This window comes from Thalassophryne amazonica, chromosome 16, assembly GCF_902500255.1.
Source record: "Thalassophryne amazonica chromosome 16, fThaAma1.1, whole genome shotgun sequence".
Taxonomy (NCBI): Eukaryota; Metazoa; Chordata; class Actinopteri; order Batrachoidiformes; family Batrachoididae; genus Thalassophryne; species Thalassophryne amazonica.
Window position 1 is genome coordinate 22,209,406 of NC_047118.1, and position 25,033 is coordinate 22,234,438.

A 25,033-nucleotide genomic window follows, 5' to 3' on the forward strand; every position below is an offset into this window, starting at 1 on the left:
TGTACTGTCCTGTTGGACCAGCTACTTTGAGCAACTCTATAAGGCTGATCCACCTGCCAGAACATTGGACATCTCCATTGTAGGGTACTTATGGATGATCTTCCAGTCAGAAGTAAACCACTGAATGTCAGTGAGATTGCAATGGTGATGAAACAGCTGGGAGTGGGTAAAGCTGCAGGAATCTGCAGTACTGGGGCTGAGCTCCTTTTTCGGGAGGTGAAAATGTTTTCCCTGTGCTGTCAGCAAATGTGTAGAGGGTACCAGCAACTGGAAAATGTTCAGCTGAAGCCTGTCTCATTTGCTGTAGCAAATAGATGGCTATGTTTGGAAGGTGGGTATGGACCAGTGGTCTGCCTGGGTGGTTGCTGATCAGGACCCAGGGAGGTTCTATACCGTGTTGGATGTGGTGACATGTACAGCACAGCACATGCTCCCAGATCTGACTTGTACAGCAGAGATGCTCCAGCGTTTTCTGCCATGCCACCCTTTGGATTCAAAAAAAAGAAAAAAACTACCAGGCCTGCATTCCCCAAAAAATCTAAATAGGTCCTAAATAGGTCATATACTTCAAAATTATTTAAATCAGTTAAGTATGATTAGTATGATGGCACATTATCTGAATAAAAAGTAAGACACACAAAGGGGTTGTATTTAGTCAGTTGATTATGGGTGTGTTTTGGGTATAACATCAATTAAACCAGTCAGACTGATTCCTGTGAAGCTCTCGATCTTCGTTCCTACTCTTATCTATGGTCATGAGGATTGGATCGTGACCAAAAGAACTAGATCGCGGGTATAAGTGGCCCGAAATGGACTTCCTCAGGAGGGTGGCTGATGTCTCCCTTAGAGAAAGTGCGAGAAGTTCGGTCATCTGTGGGGAGCTCGGGGTAGAGTCGCTGCTCCTTCACATTGAAAGGAGCCAGCTGAGGTGGTTCGGGCATCTCGTAAGGATACCCCCTGGATGCCTCCCTCCTAGGTGTTCCAGGCACTTCCATCTGGGAGGAGACCCCAGGGAAGACCCAGGACTATATGGAGAGATTATATCTCCACACTGGGGAACGCCTCGGGATCCCCCAGTCAGAGGTGGTTAATGCGGCACGGGAAAACAAAGTTTGGGGTCCCCTGCTGGAGCTGTTGCCTCCCGTGACCCGGTTCCACATAAGTGGTTGAAGATGATGATGATGATTAGTGTTTCATGTGAACATCCTAAAAGTCACACAATTCTGTCTGTGTACATACAGAACTACTCGCTGTAACCAATACTTAGGCCTAAAATGCCATGTTTTTGACCTTTGAAAAGTAGTAGGAGTCTTTAGCTGAACCCATTTGAACTCATATGTGCTTTGTATGACACACGCATTCTGTGGGAGGCAGACTTACTGTTCAAGTGTTAAACTGCTCGTGTTCTTCCTGCTTGGAGCAGCAGCTCATTCTATTTAAAGTCACAGAAGCACACACATTATTACAGGCCTGAAATTATTATCACTCCTTCAGTAGTTCTGTGCTCCCAGTTTGTGAACCGCTGTTGCACAGAGGTGGTGACTTGCCCGCTTTGCACAAGTGCAGCGGCACATAATACGTGCAGCTGATTTTTCACCCCTTCAAATTTTCATTCGAAAATCGCCCAAAAGAATGGTCAGTCATTAACTCAAGGCTTCAGCACTGACACAAAGTCAAGATGACATTAAGTAACAATTTTGTGGAGTTTAAGAAACAAAACAAACACAAGTTTTTCCCTAAATATAGAAGTAATCCAATGGCAATATTTATATTACACACTATTTTCATAACATATTACAACCATTATTACCTGTGTGATATAATACCTATATGACTTCTCACTCCTTGGAATGTGGCCACTCCTGTACTGATGGCACAAAATATTATCAGATTTATTGTAAAACAACAGCCTATATAACATTTCCGGTCTGATATTTTCCCATATCAGACCATTACCATGACAGTCGGTCTGGATTGTGTATCACATTCGTTACAAACCAGAAAGCTAAAACCAAGTCGGACATGAACATACTCCATAAATATCTAAACAGCATCGGAGAAAACACACAGATTGAAAGTTTACCAGCTAACCTGATCATCTTTTAAGCCAATTCATTTATGGAGGTGAAGAAAGCAAACAAGTCTCTGACTATGAGCCCATAACCTTCAGCAGCTTTCATATTCGGGTGATACCGTAAGTTTGCGTGTTTATATATATAATAGCCATATAATAAAATTATTAACCTTTTGTATGTTAAGGCCCAGTCACACGGCACTTAACGAAGGGCAACGAAGCCCTAACGAAACAAGAAATCTGGACTTTCACTGACTTTCGTTGGCATCGTTTAACCTTCGCTCAGCTTCGTTCCTACAGCGGTCGCTTCGTCAGGACTTTCAAACTGTCGGAAAATTTGAACAAAGGGCAACAAAAACATAAATTCATCCGTATTTCGTTTTGCTGTCATTCTTGACGGTTTCTTATCGTTTGCTTCGTTTTTGTAACGTTAGCCTTTCGTTTGACTTTGTTCAACCAGCTGAATGTTTTCACACTGTACAAAAGCCGGTTTTTGAGCGCTTTTGTGGAGGAGCTGCAGCTCCGTCCCAGCTCCGAGTCCTGGAACGCAGAGATACAGACACACACTGCTCCAGCTGTGGCTTCAGGCGCGTTTCATTTAAAGCTTCCTGATCAACGTTGGCTTCGGTTTCGTTTCATTCCTCTTTCGTCCCTTTTGCGCTCTTGATTCGCAGGCTATTCGGTGATAAAGCTCATTCGTCGGCCTTTTCTCAACGAATTGTGATTTTGTTTTTTGTTTTGTTTTTTACTTTTTTCCCTTCGTTCAGGAATTGTTGTGTGCCGTGTGACTGGGCCATTATATAGGCTGAGCAGAGGTCAGTGGATTTAAAATTTAGACCCTCCCAAAATACTCCACACAGCGATGGGGACATTACATTAACCTATTGATACTTTTAAAAAATACATCAAATGTTTCAGAAAATAATTCACTCATTTCAAATACTCAATAAACTAAATGAAACAACTGCTTCAGTTTTAAAACGGTCAAAAACACTAAATTAAACAAATCTGTTAAACTCAAAAGGCTTCCTGTTAATTCTAGAATAGAATTTAAAATTCTTCTTCTTACTTATAAGGTTTTGAATAATCAGGTCCCATCTTATCTTAGGGACCTCGTAGTACCATATCACCCCAATAGAGTGCTTCGCTCTCAGACTGCAGGCTTACTTGTAGTTCCTAGGGTTTGTAAGAGTAGAATGGGAGGCAGAGCCTTCAGCTTTCAGGCTCCTCTCCTGTGGAACCAGCTCCCAATTCAGATCAGGGAGACAGACACCCTCTCTACTTTTAAGATTAGGCTTAAAACTTTCCTTTTTGCTAAAGCTTATAGTTAGGGCTGGATCGGGTGACCCTGGACCATCCCTTGGTTATGCTGCTTTAGATGTAGATTGTGGGGGGGTTCCCATGATGCACTGTTTCTTTCTCTTTTTGCTCCGTATGCATCACTCTGCATTTAATCATTAGTGATCGATCTCTGCCCCCCTTCACGGCATGTCTTTTTCCTGTTTTTTTCCCTCAGCCCCAACCAGTCTCAGCAGAAGACTGCCCCTCCCTGAGCCTGGTTCTGCTGGAGGTTTCTTCCTGTTAAAAGGGAGTTTTTCCTTCCCACTGTTGCCAAGTGCTTGCTCCTAGGGGGTCGTTTTGACCGTTGGGGTTTTTTCATAATTATTGTATGGCCTTGCCTTGCAATATGGAGCGCCTTGGGGCAACTGTTTGTTGTGATTTGGCGTTATATAAGAAAAAAGTTGATTGATTGAAAAGACAATCCCTCACTTGATTGTGCCGTCTAAATAATTTCCTTCAGGATAAATAAAGTTGATCTTATTGTTATTCTTATTCCAACTCACCCTGGCTCTGAAAGGAAATGACAGATGACAATCTGACTGGTTTAAGTGATGTTATACCCAAAACACACCCATAATCAATTGACTAAATACAACCCCCTTTGTGTGCCTTACTTTTTATTCAGATAATGTGCCATTTAAGTAGCAGTGGAGTTAGACACAATGTGCTACACACTTTAGCCATATGCTACAGATTGCAAAATTGTGCCCTTAATACATTTAAAATGCACTTTTCTATTTTATTGTAATATTTATACATGTCAAATGTACTTTTCTATTTTATTGTTATATTTACATGTCCCGTATTCATGGGACTATATTCCATATTTTTTTGTTTTTGTTTCATTCACTCATTTTCAACCGCTCATCTGGAACCGGGTCATGGGTTTGTTTTTGCCCATTTGAGTTTTTTAAATGTTCTTTTTCTATATTTTATAATTGTACCTTCATGAGTTGTGTGATTTTTGTGTATCATTCTAATAGTTCTTACTGTATTTTTTTTTTATCACATTAATGCATAGCACCTTGTAACAATGCTTTGAAAAGTGTTCTAAATAAATAATAATAATAATAATAAAAGACCCTTTGGCTGTTCCCTTGTTTCTTCACTCAGGTCACCACAGCAGATCCAAGGTGGATCTGCATGTTGATTTGGCACAAGTTTTATGCCAGATGCCCTTCCTGATGCAATGCCACATGGAGAAATGTGGCAGGGGTGGGGTTTGACCTGGGAACCTTCCACACTGAAACCAAGCGCACTAACCACTGGGCCACCACCCCTGCCTAAAAAGTGCTCTAAATAAATTATCACATTATAAATAAAACATTTGTTTCAGATATTGATTCCCCATTTTGAAACAATTAAAATATTCAATGAAACACATGCTTCACAAAATCATTCACTGTTTGCAAACCCTTGAAATGCTGACTGAAAAATATTCAGTATTTCAATATGCTCAAACAATATAATGCACAGCTAGTGGACAGCCCCCCCCCCCCCCGCCTATGATTTTCTGTCTCCGCCCCTGCATTGTTCGTTGAGGCTCCACCTGTGCCAGCCGGCGTGGCTCTTGGTGCGGCACTGAGCGGGTTAAGTCTGACACTGCATGCTCTGAACCTCTGCTCCCTCCCTCTGTGCGCTTTTTTTCCTTCTTCTTCCGTGGGGTGGGGGTGGGGGTGCCTTTACCATCTGCAGTCCAGCTCTTCCATTCGTCAAATACGCGCACAACTAAAGTTTGACGATCAGAACGCACAGCGGCGCTTTAGTGTCGCGTTCAGGATCCGGATCTCTGGTGATGTTCACTTCTGCGCACTGAACGTTGTTTTCTCTCTCTCTCTCTCTCTCTCTCTCTCTCTCTCTCTCCCTTCTCTCCTCCTTTCGTCTTTCCCAAAATCGTCGGGAATGTCGAATGAGGGACTGGGTTCTTGTCCTCTGACTCCCTGAGTTGGGACCCTTTGACGCGCCATGGCATGAAGGTAAGACGCAAAGTGAACCAGTGAGTCTGAGCTTCGCCCTTCGGTGTTTTTGCGCCTTTGACGCGGTTAACTTTTAAAGTCGCACACAAAAACTGAGTCACTTCATTATACGATCGTCCCGTTTGACGCAACGTGTCCGATCCAGGCCCGTTCATCCTGTTCTGGGACACAGGGCACCTCAGACTAATAAATGGATCAATACCTGCTTTTTCCCCCACTCCTGACACAGGACGCAGTAAAACCTGACGGCTGTAGGCCTGATCTGGGATCAGTGGCGCACAGTTCTTGATCTATCTGTGAACACCAGGATGCGTTTGACAGATTACTGGAATTCTTCTAATCCGTCATCATGACAAAGTCATGACTTCAGCTCTAACTGTGCTGAGAGATAAGTGGGTTGAGCTGCCTCTAATATGTGATTTATACCCAATCCAGAGCTCCAAGTCATGATAATTTCATTATAGATGAATATATCTGCTGTTTTTCAATTAAGTGATTAAAAATACAAAACGTTACCCATAATCTGAGGCAAAATCTTCAAATTTTCATTAAAAAGTCAGTTATTCAGTTTACACTGAAATCAGAGAAATGGAGCAACTCATCAACTTTGAGAATCTGGAACCAGAGAACGTTTGTTTGTTTGTTGCCAATTTTAAATGATTGATTTGATAAAATGTTACAATCTGCCAAGGATGTAATAAAATCATCTGAATTATTTTCTGTCTGTCTGTTAGCAGGATTACATCAAACTACTGCACGGATTTTGATGAAATGTTCACCAAGATAGATATTAGGCCATGGAAAACCACATTGTTTTTGTGATTAAATAGCAGATTGCAGTATCTTGATCAGGCGAACCATTCTGGATCAGTGTGCACATTATTGTACTGTGTGTGGAATCTGGATTCCAGTGAAGTCCGGGTCACGATGTGAATCGTGTATCTTTTATTTTGAGTCCTTGTCACCCCTTGGTGGATGTCAGAAATCTCAGATTGCTCTTGTTGATAGTGTATTTGTGTCTTGACTGGGGCAAATGTAACTGGATCAGAGCAGAAATCTGTCCATATGGGGGTTTAATTGCACCTTGATCACTAGGGTGTGACAAACTTTATTATCCACTCTACTTGCTTGAATCTTAGCCTTTTGCTGAGTCCAGTATCACGATCCTAGAGAGTAATTGCAGTAATTTGTAGCTGTTGCTGCAGGTCTGGATGTGGATGTGTTACTTTCCAACTGTTTGTCCGGTATTTCCAGTTGCTCTGTGGTAACTCGTTCTTCTCGCACATTGGGTTTAATACAGGATCAGAAATCTGCCACTGTTGTGAAAGTGTAGTGACACGGACCCACAACAGGGGGCGCAAATGAACGGACAATAGAAGGAGTCAAATTTGAACACTTTACTGTTGTGAATGCCACAACCACACACAGCAGATTATAGAATGATACAAAGTCAATGGATAAAGGTGTCGTGTGGGCAGGCTCGACGATAGGAGACGTCCGTCTAAAGAAGAACCGGAACCACACGGTTTCCTCCGCCACCGAACCCGAAGGATACTGGAGCCGCCAGGTCCCGAATCCCCAGGTGGCCACCGTCTCCGCGTGTCGGATCTGGTACTGCTGGCGAAGAGCAAAGACAGTCAAATGTGGGTGTGTACACCCAGTAACAACAACGGTGGGAATTCCACCTCCACCTCAAATCACACACTCGTGCAGCTCCTGTTTCAGCACTTATCTGGAAAGAGTGAGAGGCGAAGACGTCGGCACTCTCACAAACCACCAATCAGTGGACAAGGCTCCACAGGAAAGAGGCTGCAAAAAGAGTTCAGACTAAGATACAGTTTAGTTTATGACTGAGAATATTACCTCCTTAGAAGAACGATATCTCGGCGACGTGGTGGAGGTGTCATCCTGCTTTTATCTGGGGTGAAGTGCAGATGATCGGTGACAGCTGTCATAGTTGATGAGTGACAGCTGTCACCTCGGCTGTTCCTGTGAGGCGGCAGCGCCCTCTCATGCCTGAAGCCCGCACTTCAGGCAGGGTGCCCTCTGGTGGTGGGCCAGCAGTACCTCCTCTTCTGGCGGCCCACACAACAGCCACGTTCGGACTGTTCTTCCAGTTGTCAGATGTGTTACATAGGGCTATTGATGCAGCAATGACCAACATGGTTTTATCGGCCACTAATAAAATAAGACTTAGCCTAATCCTGATCCAGACTAACTTTAACTAGTGCAATAGCTAAAACACAGGGCAAAAGATACTTGCACAGATTAACTAATGTTCCATTTTACAGGAAAAATACATTGTTTTAAGTGACATTCTAGATATTTTGCAGGTTTTCCAGCCAAGTAGAGTAGTTATTTCCATGATAGCTTAATTACAAAAATACATGATAGCGTCTACAAAATTGGAAGTGATTAAATTGCTATTTGCTAATCACTCATCCATTAATTTTCTATACCCGTTATTCCAATTAAGGGTCACCAGGTAGGTGGAGCCTATTCCAGCGGTCATTGGGTGAGAGGCGGCCACATATAGACAGACAAACACAATTCACACCTACGGCCAATTTAATGTTCCAGTTCACCTATTTTCAATTTATTTCATTTATATAGCACCAAATCACAACTAAGTTACTCAAGTAAGGTCTAACCTTACCAACCCACAGAGCAAGCATACAGGCGACAGGAAAAAAGTCCTTCTGAGGAAGAAACCTCAAGCAAACCAGACTCAAAGGGGTGACCCTCTGCTTGGGCCATGCTACCGACACAAATTACAAAACAATTCACAAAACGAATATACAGGAAATTTTGCTGGTGCACAGGACAGCGCTGCTCCAGTTGTTCCGCCATTTTCCTTGCAATGAAAATCCAACGAGAGACTCCACCCATCCTCACACAAAGGCTGCTTACCAGCAAATGATGCAATCGACAGGCGTGAAAAAATTCACGCATGCGCACGAAGGTTCAAGGTTGGCTCATGCAAGCACACGTGATTCAAATCCATCAGGTTTTTGAAAAAAAATTAAAAGGTCAGATACTTTTCTAACAGACCTTGTACACCAAGATTAAACTCCCTAACCCTAACCCATTATATTAAATGTTTCAAATTAATTCAAAACCCTTTAAACCTGGCCCTCCAATAGTTTGGCATCTTGTCCAGGTGCGCACCACCTCTCACCCTCTGACTGCTGGGGTAGGCTCCAGCCCCTTGTGACTCTTGATTGGAGTAAGTGGGTATAGAAATAAAGACATGAATGAATGAATGTAGAAATGTATAAAATTTTTAAAAAGCAGTGTATGAGGGCAGCGTGGTGGCCAAACGGTTAATGCACTTGTTTCCAGAGCAGACGGTTCGCAGTTCAAGACCACCCATGCCCATTCTCCATATAATGTGGAGCTATGTCAGGAAGGGGATCCAGTGTAAAATGTGCCAAATCAATATGTAGGTCAGGTCTGCTATGGACCCCAAGTGGGGAAAAAAGTGAGAAACTGAAGGAAATGACTAGTTTAAACCATGAAAATATAGACTGGAATGGATGTGTGCGCCTCAATCTATTAGCGTCGCTCAGGACAGGAAGGTGCCATTACTAAGGGTGGAGTTGTGCAGATCATCAATAATAAACTGACCGCTTTTTTTGTACTAGTGTCGCTATTTCTTAACACATTTTAATAAATGTAGGCTTGTTTTAAAGCCCTTTCAAAGCTCTTTCCAATGAACCTATGCGTGTGTGGGTGAAAAAAAAACTTCTATGTAAAATGCAGAAATTTGGGGAAATTATGACAAACTGTGCTGCTTTTCTCTCTCTACTGTCGCTATTTGTTAACAGATTTTAATAAAAGTAAGTTTGTTTTAAAGCCCTTTATTTGCTCTTTCTAATGAACCCATACATGTCTGGGTAGAAAAAAAATGTTTTTTGTAAAGTGTGGAAATTTGGGGAAAATATGCCATTCTTGTTGGGAAGGTGTCGTAGCACGGACCCACAACAGGGGGCGCAAATGAACGGACAATGAATAAGCCAAAAAGGTAACAATTTAATGTTGCGATAATACACAACGAAACGTACTGTAATCTGCACAGTCAATTTAACACCAGGTGACGTGTGGGCAGGCTCGAAGATAGAAGACCCCCGACGAGAGAGAAGCTGCGTCCCACACGGCTTCCACCACCAATGGTCTGAAGAACACCAGAGCCGCCAAGTCCCGAGTCCCCAGGTGGCCTCTGTCTTCGGCTGTCGACCCTGGTACTGCTGGCAGAAAGCAGAAATATGATGAGTGAGTGTGAGTCCGCACACTCAGTAAATCCACAGTTAACGAGGGAGGAAGCGCCTCCACCTCCAAGCACACACTCGTGCAGCTCCTGTTTGAGCACTTATCTGGGTGGGAGGTGTTGCGAAGCCGTCGCTGAACACCTCAAACGCCACCTCCACAGACGAGTCTCACCGACAGGAAAACGGCTGCAAAGAAGAGTTTAGACAGATACACAGTCTTAAGTTCACAGAGAAATTACCTTGGTAATGGTAGTCGATTTCTCGGCGGGGTGGTGGAGTTGCAGTCCGGCTTTTATGGTGGTGATGATGAACGAGTGACAGCTGGTGCAGAGGATGAGTGACAGCTGTCACTTCTTCTGGGTCTGGCGCCCTCTCGTGCTTGGAGCCCGCACTCCAAGCAGGGCGCCCTCTGGTGGTGGTGGGCCAGCAGTACCTCCTCTTCAGCGGCCCACACAACAGGACCCCCCCCTCAATGGGCGCCTCCTGGCGTCCGACCAGGCTTGTCCGGATGTCTTGCGTAGAACTCGGCCAGGAGGGCCGGGTCCAGGATGAAGCTCCTCTTCACCCAGGAGCGTTCTTCAGGTCCATACCCCTCCCAGTCCACCAGATATTGGAAACCCCGGCCCTTACGACAGACGTCCAGGAGCCTGCGGACTGTCCAGGCAGGCTCCCCGTCAATGAGCCGGGCAGGAGGCGGCGTAGGTCCCGGAGTACAGAGGTGCGAGGTGTGGTGTGGTTTGAGACGGGAAACATGAAAGACAGGGTGAATCCGCTTCACTGCGGATTCACCCTGTCTTTCCTGAGGTGGGCCTGGACCGAGGGCACACCGACCTCTCCCTCCACCAGTGGGAACAATGGGGGCTGGTACCCCAAACATGCCTCAAAAGGGGAGAGGCCGGTAGCAGACGAAACTTGGCTGTTGTGGGCATACTCGATCCAGGCCAGATGGTGACTCCAGGCCGCCGGATGCGCGGGGTGACACACCGAAGGGCCTGCTCCAACTCCTGGTTGGCCCGCTCTGCCTGGCCGTTGGTCTGGGGGTGGTACCCGGACGAGAGACTCACGGTGGCCCCCAGCTCCTTGCAGAAACTCTTCCACACCTGTGAAGAGAACTGGGGACCACGATCTGATACAATGTCCGATGGTATCCCATGCAGCCGCATGACGTGGTGGACCAGGAGGTCTGCCGTCTCCTGGGCCGTCGGGAGCTTCGGGAGGGCCACGAAGTGGGCCGCCTTGGAGAACCGGTCCACTATCGTGAGAATCACGGTGTTGCCCTGGGACGGCGGGAGGCCCGTGATGAAATCCAGGCCGATGTGAGACCAGGGGCGATGAGGCACTGGCAGGGGTTGGAGGAGGCCCGTCGTCCTCCGATGGTCTGCCTTGCCCCTGGCGCAGATGGTACAGGCCTGGACGTAGTCCCGGACGTCGGTTTCCAGGGACGCCCATCAGAAGCGCTGCTGGACTACTGCCACGGTCCTATGCACTCCGGGATGACAGGACAGCTTGGACCCGTGACAGAAGTCCAATACGGCAGCTCTTGCCTCTGGTGGGACGTACAGTCGGTTCTTGGGGCCAGTCCCCGGGTCCGGGCTCCTTGTCAGGGCCTCCCGGACGGTCTTCTCCACGTCCCAGGTGAGGGTGGCCACGACAGTGGACTCGGGGATGATGGTCTCGGTGGGGTTCGACAGCCCCGCTTTGGCTTCTTCTTCGTGCACCCGGGACAATGCATCTGGTTTTTGGTTCTTGGTCCCGGGGCGATACGTGATCTGGAAGTCAAAGCGCCCGAAGAACAGAGACCAGCGGGCTTGCCTGGGGTTCAGCCGCTTGGCGGTCCGGATGTACTCCAGGTTCCGACGGTCCGTGAAAACCGTGAAGGGCAACGATGCCCCCTCCAGCAGGTGTCTCCACTCTTCAAGAGCCTCCTTCACCGCAAGAAGTTCCCGATTGCCGACGTCATAGTTCCGTTCAGCGGGGGTCAACCTCCGGGAATAAAAGGCACAAGGATGGAGAACCTTATCAGCCTCCATGCTCTGGGACAGCACGGCTCCTATCCCTGAGTCAGAGGCGTCCACTTCTACTATGTACTGGCGATCAGGATCAGGCTGCACCAGAACTGGTGCAGTCGAGAACCGGCGTTTCAACTCCTGGAACGCGGCTTCGCACCGATCCGACCAGGCCAAGGGGACCTTGGTGGAGGTCAGGGCAGTCAGGGGGCTAACTACCTGACTGTAACCTTTAATGAACCTCCTGTAGAAATTTGCAAAGCCTAGGAACTGCTGTAGTTTCCTGCGGCTTGTTGGTTGGGGCCAATCTCTCACCGCCGCAACCTTAGCCGGATCAGGGGCGACGGAGTTGGAGGAGATGATGAACCCCAGGAAGGACAAAGAAGTGCGGTGGAACTCGCACTTCTCGCCCTTCACAAACAGCCGGTTCTCCACAACCGCTGTAGGCCTGACGTACATGCTGGACATGGGTCTCAGGGTCTGGGGAAAAGATGAGTATATCGTCCAGATATACGAAGATGAACCGATGCAGGAAGTCCCGCAAGACGTCATTTACCAAAGCTTGGAACGTCGCGGGGGGCGTTAGTGAGGCCGAACGGCATGACCAGGTACTCAAAATGACCTAACGGGGTGTTGAATGCCGTCTTCCATTCGTCTCCCTTCCGGATCCGAACCAGGTGGTACGCGTTTCTAAGATCCAATTTAGTGAAAATTTGGGCTCCATGCAGGGGCGTGAACACTGAATCCAACAGAGGTAACGGGTATCGGTTGCGAACCGTGATCTCGTTCAGCCCTCTGTAATCAATGCATGGACGGAGTCCGCCGTCTTTTTTACCCACAAAAAAGAAACCAGCACCCATCGGGGAGGTGGAGTTCCGGATCAGCCCGGCAGCTAAGGAGTCCCGGATGTAGGTCTCCATTGATTCGCGTTCCGGACGTGAGAGGTTGTACAACCTACTGGACGGGTACTCAGCGTCCGGGACCAAATCGATGGCACAATCATACGGTCGGTGCGGGGGAAGAGTGAGCGCCAGATCTTTGCTGAAAACGTCAGCAAGATCATGGTACTCCTTTGGCACCGCCGATAGATTGGGGGGAACTTTGACCTCCTCATTAGCCGTAGTGCCGGGAGGGACCGAGGATCCTAAACACTCCCGGTGGCAGGTTTCGCTCCACTGCGTGACTACCCCGGACGGCCAATCTATCCGGGGATTGTGCTTCACCATCCATGGAAAGCCCAAAATCACTCGGGAGGTAGAAGGTGTTACATGGAACACTATCTCCTCCCTGTGATTCCCAGACACAACCAAAGTCACTGGTTGTGTCTGATGTGTGATTAATGGAAGCAGGTTGCCATCTAGTGCTCGCACCCGCAATGGTGTCGGCAGAGCCACCAGAGGGAGCCCTACTTGCTTTACCCATCTGCTGTCCAGCAGATTCCCTTCAGACCCCGTGTCTACCAGTGCTGGGGCGTGAAGGGTTAAATCCCCACAAAGGATTGTTACTGGGATTCGTGCAGATTTGCGGGGTTTTCCCGCATGCGTGTTATGGCCCACCCTTAGCCCAGTTTCTAAGGATGGGCGTTGTAGTTTGACCATTTGGGGGCAGTCCCTCTGCATGTGCTCGCAAGAGCCGCAGACAAAACACTCCCCGCGGGGCCAGCCTCCTTTGTCTGAGATTTGATCTTAGATTTGGCCCTGCTCGTTCCCTAGCTCCTCACAGGGGGACTGTAGCCACACTGAGCTCTCTGGCACGTGAAGCGTGGGGACAAGGTCACCTTGTCGAACCGGAAGGGGGAGGGACGGCTCGTGCCCTGGTCACGCCCCCCGGCCTGCTCCCGACGATGCTCGTTTAAAACGTTGTCTAAGCGTATAACTAATCGGACAAGCCCCGTCAAATCCTGCGGTTCCTCCTTAGCCAGTAGGTGCTCCTTAAGGACCGGGGACAGTCCATTACAAAGGCGGCGCGGAGCGCAACGGTATTCCAGCCGGACCTCTGCCGCCGCGATGCGAAAGTCGACTTGCATACTCTGCTGCGCTACGGCGCCCCTGTCTCATCGACAGCACACGTTCGACAGCGCGTCTCGCCTCTGTTGGATGATCAACACTTGTTTGAACTCCCGTACAAACCCAGTATAAGCGTTAGGAGCACGTGAATTCTGCTCCCAAAGCGCGTAGCCCATGCGCGTGCCTCCCTCGAAGCAAATAATAACATAAGCCACCCAGCTAGCATCTGATGCGTACATGACAGGGCGCTGTGAAAAGACGAGCGAACACTGCATGAGGAAGTCCGCGCACAGTCTCGACACATCCCCCGTACGTTCCTGAGTGCTTATGTATGCTTCAGGGGGACGGTGGGGGGGTTCGTTGAACGACCCGTGGAACATCTGATACAGGCCCAGGACCAGCCAGAGGAGTGCTGCAGCAGCGCCCTGATCGCGCGCTTCCACCTGGCGGTGAGAGCCTCCACCCTCCGATTAAGGAGGACACTCTGCTCGGTCACTAATCTAACCGAGCCGGGAAGGCGGTTAAGATATGCTGCAGCTCACTCAACACGCCTCCCGCTGATGCCTGCGCTCCTGGCTCTTCCATTGGCCGGTTCAGAGCTCGGGTTGACGCCCCTCGGAATCCATGAACGATGGCCGAGAAATCCTGTTGGGAAGGTGGCGTAGCAACGGACCCACAACAGGGGCGCAAATGAATGGACAATGAATAAGCCAAAAAGGTAACAATTTAATGTTGCGATAATACACAACGAAACGTACTGTAATCTGCACAGTCAATTTAACACCAGGTGACGTGTGGGCAGGCTCGAGATAGAAGACCCCCGACGAGAGAGAAGCTGCGTCCCACACAGCTTCCACCACCAACGGTCCTGAAGAACACCGGAGCCGCCAAGTCCGAGTCCCCAGGTGGCCCTCTGTCTTCGGCTGTCGACCCTGGTACTGCTGGCAGAAAGCAGAAATATGATGAGTGAGTGTGAGTCCGCACACTCAGTAATCCACAGTTAACGAGGGAGGAAGCGCCTCCACCTCCAAGCACACACTCGTGCAGCTCCTGTTGAGCACTTATCTGGGTGGGAGGTGTTGCGAAGCAGTCGCTGAACACCTCAAACGCCACCTCCACAGACGAGTCTCACCGACAGGAAATGGCTGCAAAGAAGAGTTTAGACAGATACACAGTCTTAAGTTCACAGAGAAATTACCTTGGTAATGGTAGTCGATTTCTCGGCGGGGGAGGTGGAGTTGCAGTCCGGCTTTTATGGTGGTGATGATGAACGAGTGGACAGCTGGTGCAGAGGATGAGTGACAGCTGTCACTTCTTCTGGGTCTGGCGCCCTCCTCGTGCTTGGAGCCCGCACTCCAAGCAGGCGCCCTCTGTGGTGGTGGGCCAGCAGTACCTCCTCTTCAGCGGCCCACACAACAATTCTGGTCATTTCCTGTGATGTTTTTTTCCTGTCATCATAATTCTCAATGGATTTTTATAAATGAAGCCTTGTAAGTGTATTCAAGCTGATTAAAAGCTCTATTAGCTTAATAATGCCTGGATAAAAAATCCTTATGTATTAAAATATAAATCTGAAGTATGCCTTCCCATTATGGTCATTTATCTTGCTGCTTTTCCACTGTAATATTATTGCTAGTCTTTTAATGACAACAACATATATATGATTTTTACTAACATTTTATTCCAAGTAGATATAAAGCCATTCAGAATTTATGACTTTTGACCCTCAGTCAGGGTAAAAAGTATCTCGTCCATCCCCTCCAACCACACTGTTAAAATTTAAATGCCGCCTGTGACCACCATGTACAAATCATATTAAACAACTGCAAGTATATATATGTAGACATAAATATATTTAATCATTTTTGTTTCCGTATATGCATGTGAACGCAGCTTAATGAAAAGAACTTATAGCGTTGAGTTATACTCTCAGTATATCGATATTAAATTGCGACATAACGACTTTAAAATAGACATTTGTTTTACATAATTACATTAAGGCTCTTGTACAGTTCATTTTAGTATTGGAGAATTTGTTTTTTTAGTTGGTGCAGTTGATGGCGAAGCACTGGCTGCCTTTTTTCCTCTCATTTCGCTTCTGTTTAACAGGTGCCTTAACTGCTCAAGGTGCTCTCCTCCACCCTTAGTAATGGCTGCCGTGCGGCAGGCCGCTAGTCACGTGACGTCAATTCCAGTCTATTTCCATGGTTTAAACCACTCTATCCTTAGTATACAACTGTTTAAAAATAAGTTAAAAGTTTGTATCCCTCATAATGCAAATCTGACATAATTTCCTTGAAATTTACCTTTTACAATTAATTTATTATCAATTAGACCTAATGATTAATTTTCTTTCATTAATCTTTTATCTGTTGCAGTCTTATATTCAGTTTATCCAGTAATTATAATTTTAATGTCATGTAATTCAGTGAGTCAATGAAAATTATTGTAAAACAGCTTTTGCTTATGCTTCTTAAAATTTTAAATAACGGAAATGTTATCTCACAGCACTTAAGTGCTGACGTCGATCTGCTATTTTCGTAGAACTCATCACTCGAGATGGAGTTGTGAGTGGAAACCAGTCCGCTGTCCATGTCAGGGCAGTGTAGCGGATGTTTATGTGCACTACATTTTAAAATAACATGGTCTTGAATTATTGAAGTGAGAATAAAATCAAGATGCTTTTACTGTGAATTCCAGTATACTGATCTAGGATTTCAGGTGTTTCTTTAGAGTTTTGACGGTCTTCTAATGCTGTATTACTGCTTTGGTCACACATTCAGGTTAGAAAAACAGAGGGCGTGCACTGCCTCTGTTTGCAGAAACCAAGGTAAAACACTGATTTCAACTGTTGACCTGATTTCAACTGTTGACTGGTCAGGTGGAATAGTCCCCTGCAGCCGCGTACTGTAGGGAGAATATTATTTGTTTTGCAGGGTAAAAAATGCTTGGTGAAACTGTTGGAAAAAGGCTGTTAAGCTGGCTATTGATTACCTAGAACGGATGTGCTGAACATGTTCCCAGAGATAAATCTTCAAGTTGTCTCAAAGAAAAGTGAGCCTAGGGTTTGAGTTTCATCGCTTGGAGGTTCGGAATTGTTCTCTCCTTACAAACACAGTTACTGAGTGTAAAGTGTGAATGAATGAAATAATACATGAAATATTTTCTGTACAACCCGATACGTATGTTTTCATTTAAGGCTGTAGCTAACGATTTTTAGAATCGGTTCCTGTGCTTGGGGAAAGTCTAGTAGTTGGGGCAGATATGTGAAAAAGATGTTCACTTCTGGCAGAAAGTGTGAAATTTTGCATACAGGGGTATTTTCAAATGCTGAATTCAAAAATTGCCCGATCCAAGCGGTCTGACCACTGGGTTGGCTGCCATCTTGAATTTCAATATGGCTGTTATGTTCAAACACTGATAGTCATTATCTTGGTTTCTAAAGGACACAGGCAGTGATGCCGGTAACGCGTTACTTAGTAACGCGTTACTCTAATCTGACCACTTTTTTTTAGTAACGAGTAATCTAACGCGTTAATCTTTCCAAATCAGTAATCAGATTAAAGTTACTTCTCCATGTCACTGTGCGTTACTATTATTTTTCATTCTGGGTCGATAACAGCATTAAACTTGGTCCGTGGGCAGGAGGTCGGGGTTTGACTGAACTGCCCACTTTAAGCGAGCTGTGAGCTTTAATCCGCGGTTTTTTGCAGCTGCTCAACTCGTCCTCACCTCTTAAAGCGCGGTGATCAGCACACCTGCACTGAACTTTACAAAGACATTTTTATACTTTTTTTCCTCCTTTATTTAGAGCTGAGCTGAGCCGCTCTGTATCTGGTCGTTAAAACAGCTGATCCTCCGCGACGCGTCAACAACTAACACTATTTTCCACTCAAATGCACCTAACTCCTTTCTGAGGACCACATGATGTGAAAACGCAATAAAACTTTCTTACCTGTAATCTGGTCCTGTTTTCTGCATAAATAAATGTTATCCATTCTTTGTGCTCAAACGCCAAAGCAGGGGCGAATCTAGATGGAATGGGGGCGTGGGGCAAGGATGTGCCCCCCTCCCCCACAACACCCCTAGATTAAAGGGTGCAATTTTGAAGCAGTTTTTTACTACAACTATATTGCTTAAATAATAATAATTTCGACAAGTAAAATGTTTAGAGAGAATTTAAATGTTAGAAAAATGTTAGAATTTATAGTTACCTTTATAAACAATGTAGGCTCGAAATTGCAAGTTTTACTGTTACAGTGCTGTCAACAGTTAAATATGAGGTCAAGAAAGAGGTCTTTATTTTACTTTTTATAAAACAAGTATTTATTTTCATTGAAGTCAAGAAAGGGTGACTATAAAGTGAGTTTTGGCAAAACAGGTATCATTGTCATGTTGAGGTGGCAGAGGGTTGTTGTCGGCAGCTGGGAAAAGTAACTAAAAAAGTAACTAGTAATCTAACTTAGTTACTTTTACAATTGAGTAATCAGTAAAGTAACTAAGTTACTTTTACAATTGAGTAATCAGTAAAGTAACTAAGTTACTTTTTCAAAGTAACTGTGGCAACACTGGACACAGATTACTGACATTTGGTACACAAGGTTGTTTTGATATGCTGAATTAATAATACAGTTATTAATACATACTAATTAATACATTAGTTATTAATACATAATACAGTTAAGGTCCCATAAAGTAACATTAGGTTATCATCTCTGACATCAGAAAAAAGTGATGTGGGAGTGCAGATTTTTATTTATTTATTTATTTTTATTAGAAACAGGTACATACAACATAATTTTAAACCTCAAATAGGACACCTACAGCACCTGCATACCAAGTGAGGAACTGAAAGTATCAGATATTTTAAAAATAAATCTTGTTTCCATGTTGGATACAGTCAGTGTACTGCACACTAGTAGTGTGATAAACATGTGTACTGTGTGTGAGTGACAAGGGCAACTGACTGTGATTGTCAATGGCCGCTTTTGGTCAAAGCACACTCACCACCTAATGGACATGCCAGTTCTTGCACCAGCTGTACTGCCGTCAGTGAAATTCTGCAAAATGAAAATAAATAAATAAATAAATTGATGTGGGCCGATTTTGACATGTGGGTGGGGATGATAAACTAACATTTGTTTGTTTTTGTTTTTTTATGGGGCCTAACTTAATTCTACTCACTTGCCACCAGACACCATCAACACAAGTCCTGAAAAATAAAGAACAATTAAGAAATTATTGAAATGAAGAGTGTCAGGCCTATTGTTATCTAAAGCTTCTATCGCCTTCGAAAATATTATTGCATTATCAACAACCTGAAATAGACTCTTTAACAAGCCTTTCACATAGGAACAGCTACCTGAAAATTGAGAAAAATGACAGGTTAAGGTATGTCATTTTAAGTGTAAAATATCTGCCTAATTTACCTAGAAATGTACTCAATGATATTCTACGCCATCAAAGTATTGCTGCATATAATTTGGATTTCATCAAAACCAACAGATTAAAACCTGTTTCACATTGTTAGCCTGTTTACCCAGGACTTCTCCTTCAGTTCATTAGAATTGGTGTCCCAGGAAAGCCTGCATTTTACATGGATTAGTGGAGCAACACACTGAGCTGTCCTGACTCCTACTGACAAGCTGTCCTACTGACATTCAAAGGTGATGAGGTGTCAAAGACTGGAGTATGAAATCTAATGAACCAATAATGTCGACGGCCATCCTTAATTCTCATTTTGCGACTGGATCCCTTGGGAAAAGTGCTTGGATCCGGGCAAGATCTGAACTCAGCATACTTCAAAGATTCTGTATGCAAATTTACATACTTTCTGTCAGATGTGAACATCTCTGCAATTTTTGTTACATATATGCCCCACTATAGGAATTGATGATGGATAGGGCTGGATTCCATCCACTCACTAAAATGCAATGGATGGATGGATGAGTCCATCCCTTCCTGTTTGTTAACATAACTAATAATATAACGCAATGCTAAAAGACCCTCGCCCGTATGAGCATTGTGTTCTTTATAATTTACAGTTGTTTAATTAATTATTAAGATCTTATTGTCTTATGTACAATTTGTACATGTTCAGTAATGCCCCTTTATCAATCAATCAAAAACAATATTTACCTATTAAGAGCAGAAGTTGTGCAAATCAAGGAATTGTGCATTTGCAGATTTTAATGACACAAATGTAACTCCATATAAAGTTAGCTTTGACAGTATGCACACTATCGTGTGCAAAATGTCTTGTCAATGACTCCAGAAGTGTTATCAGGTTACATAAACAGCAGTTTCAGTTTTAGAAGTGTTTATTTCTCACTAGCTGTTACATAATATATGACACAGAAGATATATTTACACACAAACAAAACAGAGTTTTGCAACTACCTACCAGCGTGTGACGTCACCATGCTAACATCTGTGAAATGGCTTGTAAATACGTTCAGAGGTGTTATTAGGTTCCAAAAACCCAAGAATGTTTCCTGTAAATTTGAAGACCTTGGCAGTAATAGGACTGGACTTATGCTGAGCACAGACAGATGGACAGACGGACGGATGGATGGACAGACAGCCTTTGCAATATCTGGTGGCCATATTTGATGGCCTTGGGTAAAAAACTATAAGCTCAATCATCTTCCAATATACCACATTAAAAAGGCATATAATGAGGGCAAACCCTTTCAAATCTGGCGAACTTTGATGCACCACTTTGATGTCTGCCACCTGCTGGATACTTGATGGAGTAGAAGCATGGTGTCACTGAGAGAGATGGACTGTTTGCTCATAGAAATTTACTAAATTAGAGAAATAAAGTGTGACATATGGTTTGTCAATGAAACAATTCCTGTAGCATTTTTGTGCTAAAATTGATTTTCTTGCTGTTTTTGGATTTATTAGGGACCAGACTGGCTGAAAATGATGGGGTTCAAATTTTCAGACTGCTGCCCCCTTCTTCAAGGAGGGAAAATATTAGTACGGGGTAAATCTAAAATTGAGTCAAATTGTGTTTTAATGTACACTACATGTTTGTCTCTATAAGGATTGTAAAAAGTATATACGAGGTCTGCTAGAAAAGTATCCGACCTTTTTATTTTTTTCAAAAACCATATGGATTTGAATCACGTGTGATTGCATCAGCCAAGCTTGAACCTTTGTGCGCATGCGTGAGTTTTTTCACGCCTGTCGGTTGTGTCATTCGCCTGTGAGCAGGCTTTGAGTGAGGAGTGGTCCACCCCTCTCGTCTTTTTTTTCATTGGTTGATGTCCAGCTCTTGTGATAACCAGAGAAATTGCACACGATGGTCACGGATCCATTCAGCCATCCGTTTAGAAATGAAATGGTCGTTCAGCCTGTCGATCGCGGCTCGGAGCGCGGCGCGCCATCAGCCGCTGTGGGCCGTCCTTAAAGCGATAGTAACACTCCTTAATCTCTCTGAAGCCCATAAAATTTTCACCGAAAACCATCTGAATTTCTCGAATGGTGTCCACTTGGATGTGCCTCACAGTTTCTCACAGTGGCAGTCTCTGAGCCATTCCTAAACAATGAAAAAAACGACGAGAGGGGTGGACCACTCCTCACTCAAAGCCTGCTCACAGGTGAATGACACAACCGACAGGCGTGAAAAAACTCACGCATGCGCACAAAAGTTCAAGCTTGGCTGATACAATCACACGTGATTCAAATCCATATGGTTTTTGAAAAAAATAAAAAGGTCGGATACTTTTCTAACAGACCTCGTATTTGCCTACATTCCAACCTTTAGTTAAAGTGGTTGACAGAAATGACAGACCAGCAAACTCTTCCTACCGACTTTTGTCCTTAGCTATTGCTTACAATTTGATCATAAGAAAATGTTCCAAAAGCCAATCCCATCCAGTGTTTCACTTGCCTGAAATCTGGAATAAAGAGCAGATTTTTACACTGCATCATTAAACCAGTTTCAGTGTCCAGCTATAAAAAAAGCCTCATCCATACTGTACAGAACTGGTTCCAGCCTTTTCCATAAGCATGGTGGGTGACTGACATGTCCCACCCATCTGAACCCAGGGAGCCATCACTGTCTGCACGTTACACTTCAGGCCTCATCACGTCTTGTTAATCGATAAGGCAACATAAGTGTTGTCCACACACCCAGTAATGGTTCAAGGTCATCCAGGGGAAAAATGTACCCGATGCTCAGATTTTGTTGAAACTCGTGACAAGTTGTTCGTATTGTCTCATAGGATCCAAAATGTACTATTGTACAGTGTGTGGCATTTGGTTGGATAATTAAACAGCAAAATGTATCAAGGGTCTACATGGTCTATGGGGGTCACCAAGACATTCCCTGGATGTTGCAAATGGCACCATCACCAAATCAGTTAAAATGCATTTACTGTTTCAGTGTGACAAGAGGAATCATTTGACACCACTTTCAATAACATCTGAGCATTCACCCTAGGATGACGTTAAACCTTTAAAGCCCTAAGAACCTAGAAAATCTATACCTTATTTTAATCTTCTCAACAAGATGGATATACTCGTATTAGTGTATATTTTAATGTAATTTAACTTGATTTTCAATTTACCCTTGTACTAACGTTTGCCCCCTTGCAGAAGAGAAGCATTGGTCTGAAAATTTGAACCCCGTTATTTTCTGACACTCCTACTGAAACCCAAACAGCAACAAAATCAATTTTAGCATGTATGCGTAGATCCTACGGGAGTACACACCATACCTCACTATTATTTCACAGCAGCTACATTGTATGTTAATGTCAAATAACAGTGTCATACCTCCACATAACCCTACAGGAAGGATTTTATTTTTATTTTTTATTTTAATGAATACAGCTGAAACAAACACACACATACACACACTCTCTCTCTTTCTTTTTCTTTCTCTCTCTCTCTCAACATATGTGTGGTTTTTAAGTTGCATGTAGTACAAAATGAGCTTGTTTGACAGTTTCTCTCATTTCCAAAGCCCAGATCTGGTGGTGCATTGCTGCTTAATACTAGTTTATTTTATAAATTTTCAGAAAATAGTGAGAAAAGCAAAAGTGCGTTGCAGTTTTCTAGAATTTAATTGATTGTTTTGTGTCATTAAATCTTAAAAGATATTTACAACAAAGAAAATGAGACAATCTGCTTGTTTGAGAAGCTGAAACCAAAGTTTAGCCTTCTTTACTTTGTAAATGACAAATATATAATTGTTTATTAAAATCATTCTCACTCATTTTTTGGTAAATTAATTAACTGACGAATTTGAAGGGAAGGATGGAAAACAGATTTTTATTTAGAATCTTGATGTTGTAATTTCAATAAAAAAAATATATATATATTTCCTTTCCAGGAGGGGCAGTTGTCTGTGTCAGCCAAGTTGCAAAGAGAAGGACGACTTCACAGCATTCTCTCGTTGAACGGATCTCTCCTGAGTCACTTGGTTAACCTTGTCCAAGGCAGCACAGAGGGCTGTCTGCTGTCAGATTATCCTTTGCCACGTGTGAAACTCTGCTGCCATCATGCAGACCTCATCGCTACGCCGCCAGATGAAAAACATGGTCAACAACTACACAGAGGCTGAGATAAAGGTGCGAGAAGCCACATCCAATGACCCATGGGGCCCTCCTAGCTCCCTTATGTCTGAAATTTCGGACCTGACCTTCAACGTCGTGGCTTTCACCGAGGTTATGGGTATGATCTGGAAGAGACTGAATGATCACGGCAAAAACTGGCGGCACGTTTATAAAGCGTTGACTCTGCTGGACTACTTGATTAAAACGGGCTCCGAGCGTGTGGCCAAGCAATGTCGGGACAACATTTACACCATCCAAACATTGAGAGATTTTCAGTACATAGACCGGGATGGAAGGGACCAAGGGATCAATGTCCGGGAGAAGGCCAAGCAGCTGGTAGCTCTGTTACGGGATGAAGACAAGCTGAAGCGCGAGAGGAGCCAAGCGAAGAAGACCAAGACACGAATGGCCGGAACCTCCAGTAGCTTAGGCTCTGGATCGCTGCCCCCTGCATACCCAGGCCGCCGCACAAGCCAACCCACCTCTTCAGGGTGCTATGGAGATGATGGCGCCATGTGCACAAGCTCACCATCCTCATTCCGCTGTGAGTAGCAGAAACATGACATGCATTCACTGAAGAGTTGGTCACTTGTTTCTCTTATTTGCCCAGTTTGAGATGATCTGGACACCAGAGGTGGACACAATTCAGCTAACGGCCAGTTAGTAAAGGGAACGTTTTCATGAGCACATCACTTTTCATCTAACTTTGAAACCCATTAGTGGACCAATTAACTTCCACTAAATTTAGGTCCGTTAACTTTAAGTCAGCTAATATTTTTTAAAGTTTAATGGTCAGAACTGTTTGCAAACCCTAAAATCTTGTATTTGTTCCTCTTGGATCTTAAACACTGAGCCAGTAAATGAAATGAACACATCCTGTGAAGACGAGCATCACCTCAGGGAGTTCGAGGAGCAGGACGTTAAGCCAGAGTAAATGCAATTATGCAGTTCATTAATTAGATTATATAAATTATTTTCCATGTATATTCTTTTTTATTTCTTAACATTTATTTATCTTTTTTATTTCTTAACATTTATTTATTAGCTTAATAATTACTGCACTGTGAATAAATGCTTTCATTTATTCCTGTCCTGTGCACCATGCAGCATTTCCTGTAATTTCCTTTGGTGAATTGTTCTGTAATTTGTGTCTGTAGCATGGCTCAAGCAAAGGGTCACCCCTTTGAGTCTGGTCTGCTTGAGATTTCTTCCTCAGAGGGACTTTTTCTTTACCACTGCTGCTCTGGGGGTTAGTAAGGTTAGACCTTACTTGTGTGAAGCACCTTGAGGCAACTCTGTTGTTATTTGGCGCTACATAAATGAAAATAAATTGAAAATTGAAATTGAAATTTATTCACTAAATTATTTGTGTATGTCTTGGAGCAGGGGTGGTGGCCAAGTGGTTAGTGCACTTGGTTTCAGTGTGGAAGGTTCCCAGTTCAAATCCCTGCGTCAGGAAGGGCGTCCAGCGTGAAAAAACCCCCCAAAAAACATGCCAATTCAACATGCAGATCCATCTTGACTCTGCTGTGGCATGCTAAAGCTTTTTTGGGAATCTCCACGTTCACGCTTCAGCATATTAAAATGTGAGATCTTTACGTCTATTTTTCTGGGGGTTAGAACCAAAAACCCAAGCCAAAGTTATCAGTATAGTGTAATCACAGTTACCTTTTCAGTTTTAGGTTAGTTGCACCCACTACTGCTGAGCACTCAGGCTCTGATAAGTATTATCTGATTTCTCAGTTTTTCCTAGTTCTACTGCAGGGTTTCACTTCATCTTTCTACTGGTGATG

General features: G+C 44.3%; 1 protein-coding gene across 4 annotated transcripts in view; it reads left to right on the forward strand.

The window, feature by feature from the left end:
• The first annotated feature begins 5,106 nt into the window (after positions 1-5,106).
• epn3a (epsin 3a) overlaps positions 5,107-25,033 on the forward strand; it is a 41,651-nt gene continuing 21,724 nt past the window's right edge. For 3 of the 4 annotated variants that reach the window (XM_034189484.1, XM_034189486.1, XM_034189487.1), the window contains exons 1-2: positions 5,108-5,391; positions 23,018-23,784. In XM_034189484.1, coding sequence (XP_034045375.1) covers positions 23,187-23,784 — 598 coding nt within the window. In that variant the 5' untranslated portion in view covers positions 5,108-5,391; positions 23,018-23,186. Of the gene's footprint in view, positions 5,392-23,017; positions 23,785-25,033 lie in introns of all 4 variants that reach the window. The other variant, XM_034189485.1, reaches the window with a different exon arrangement.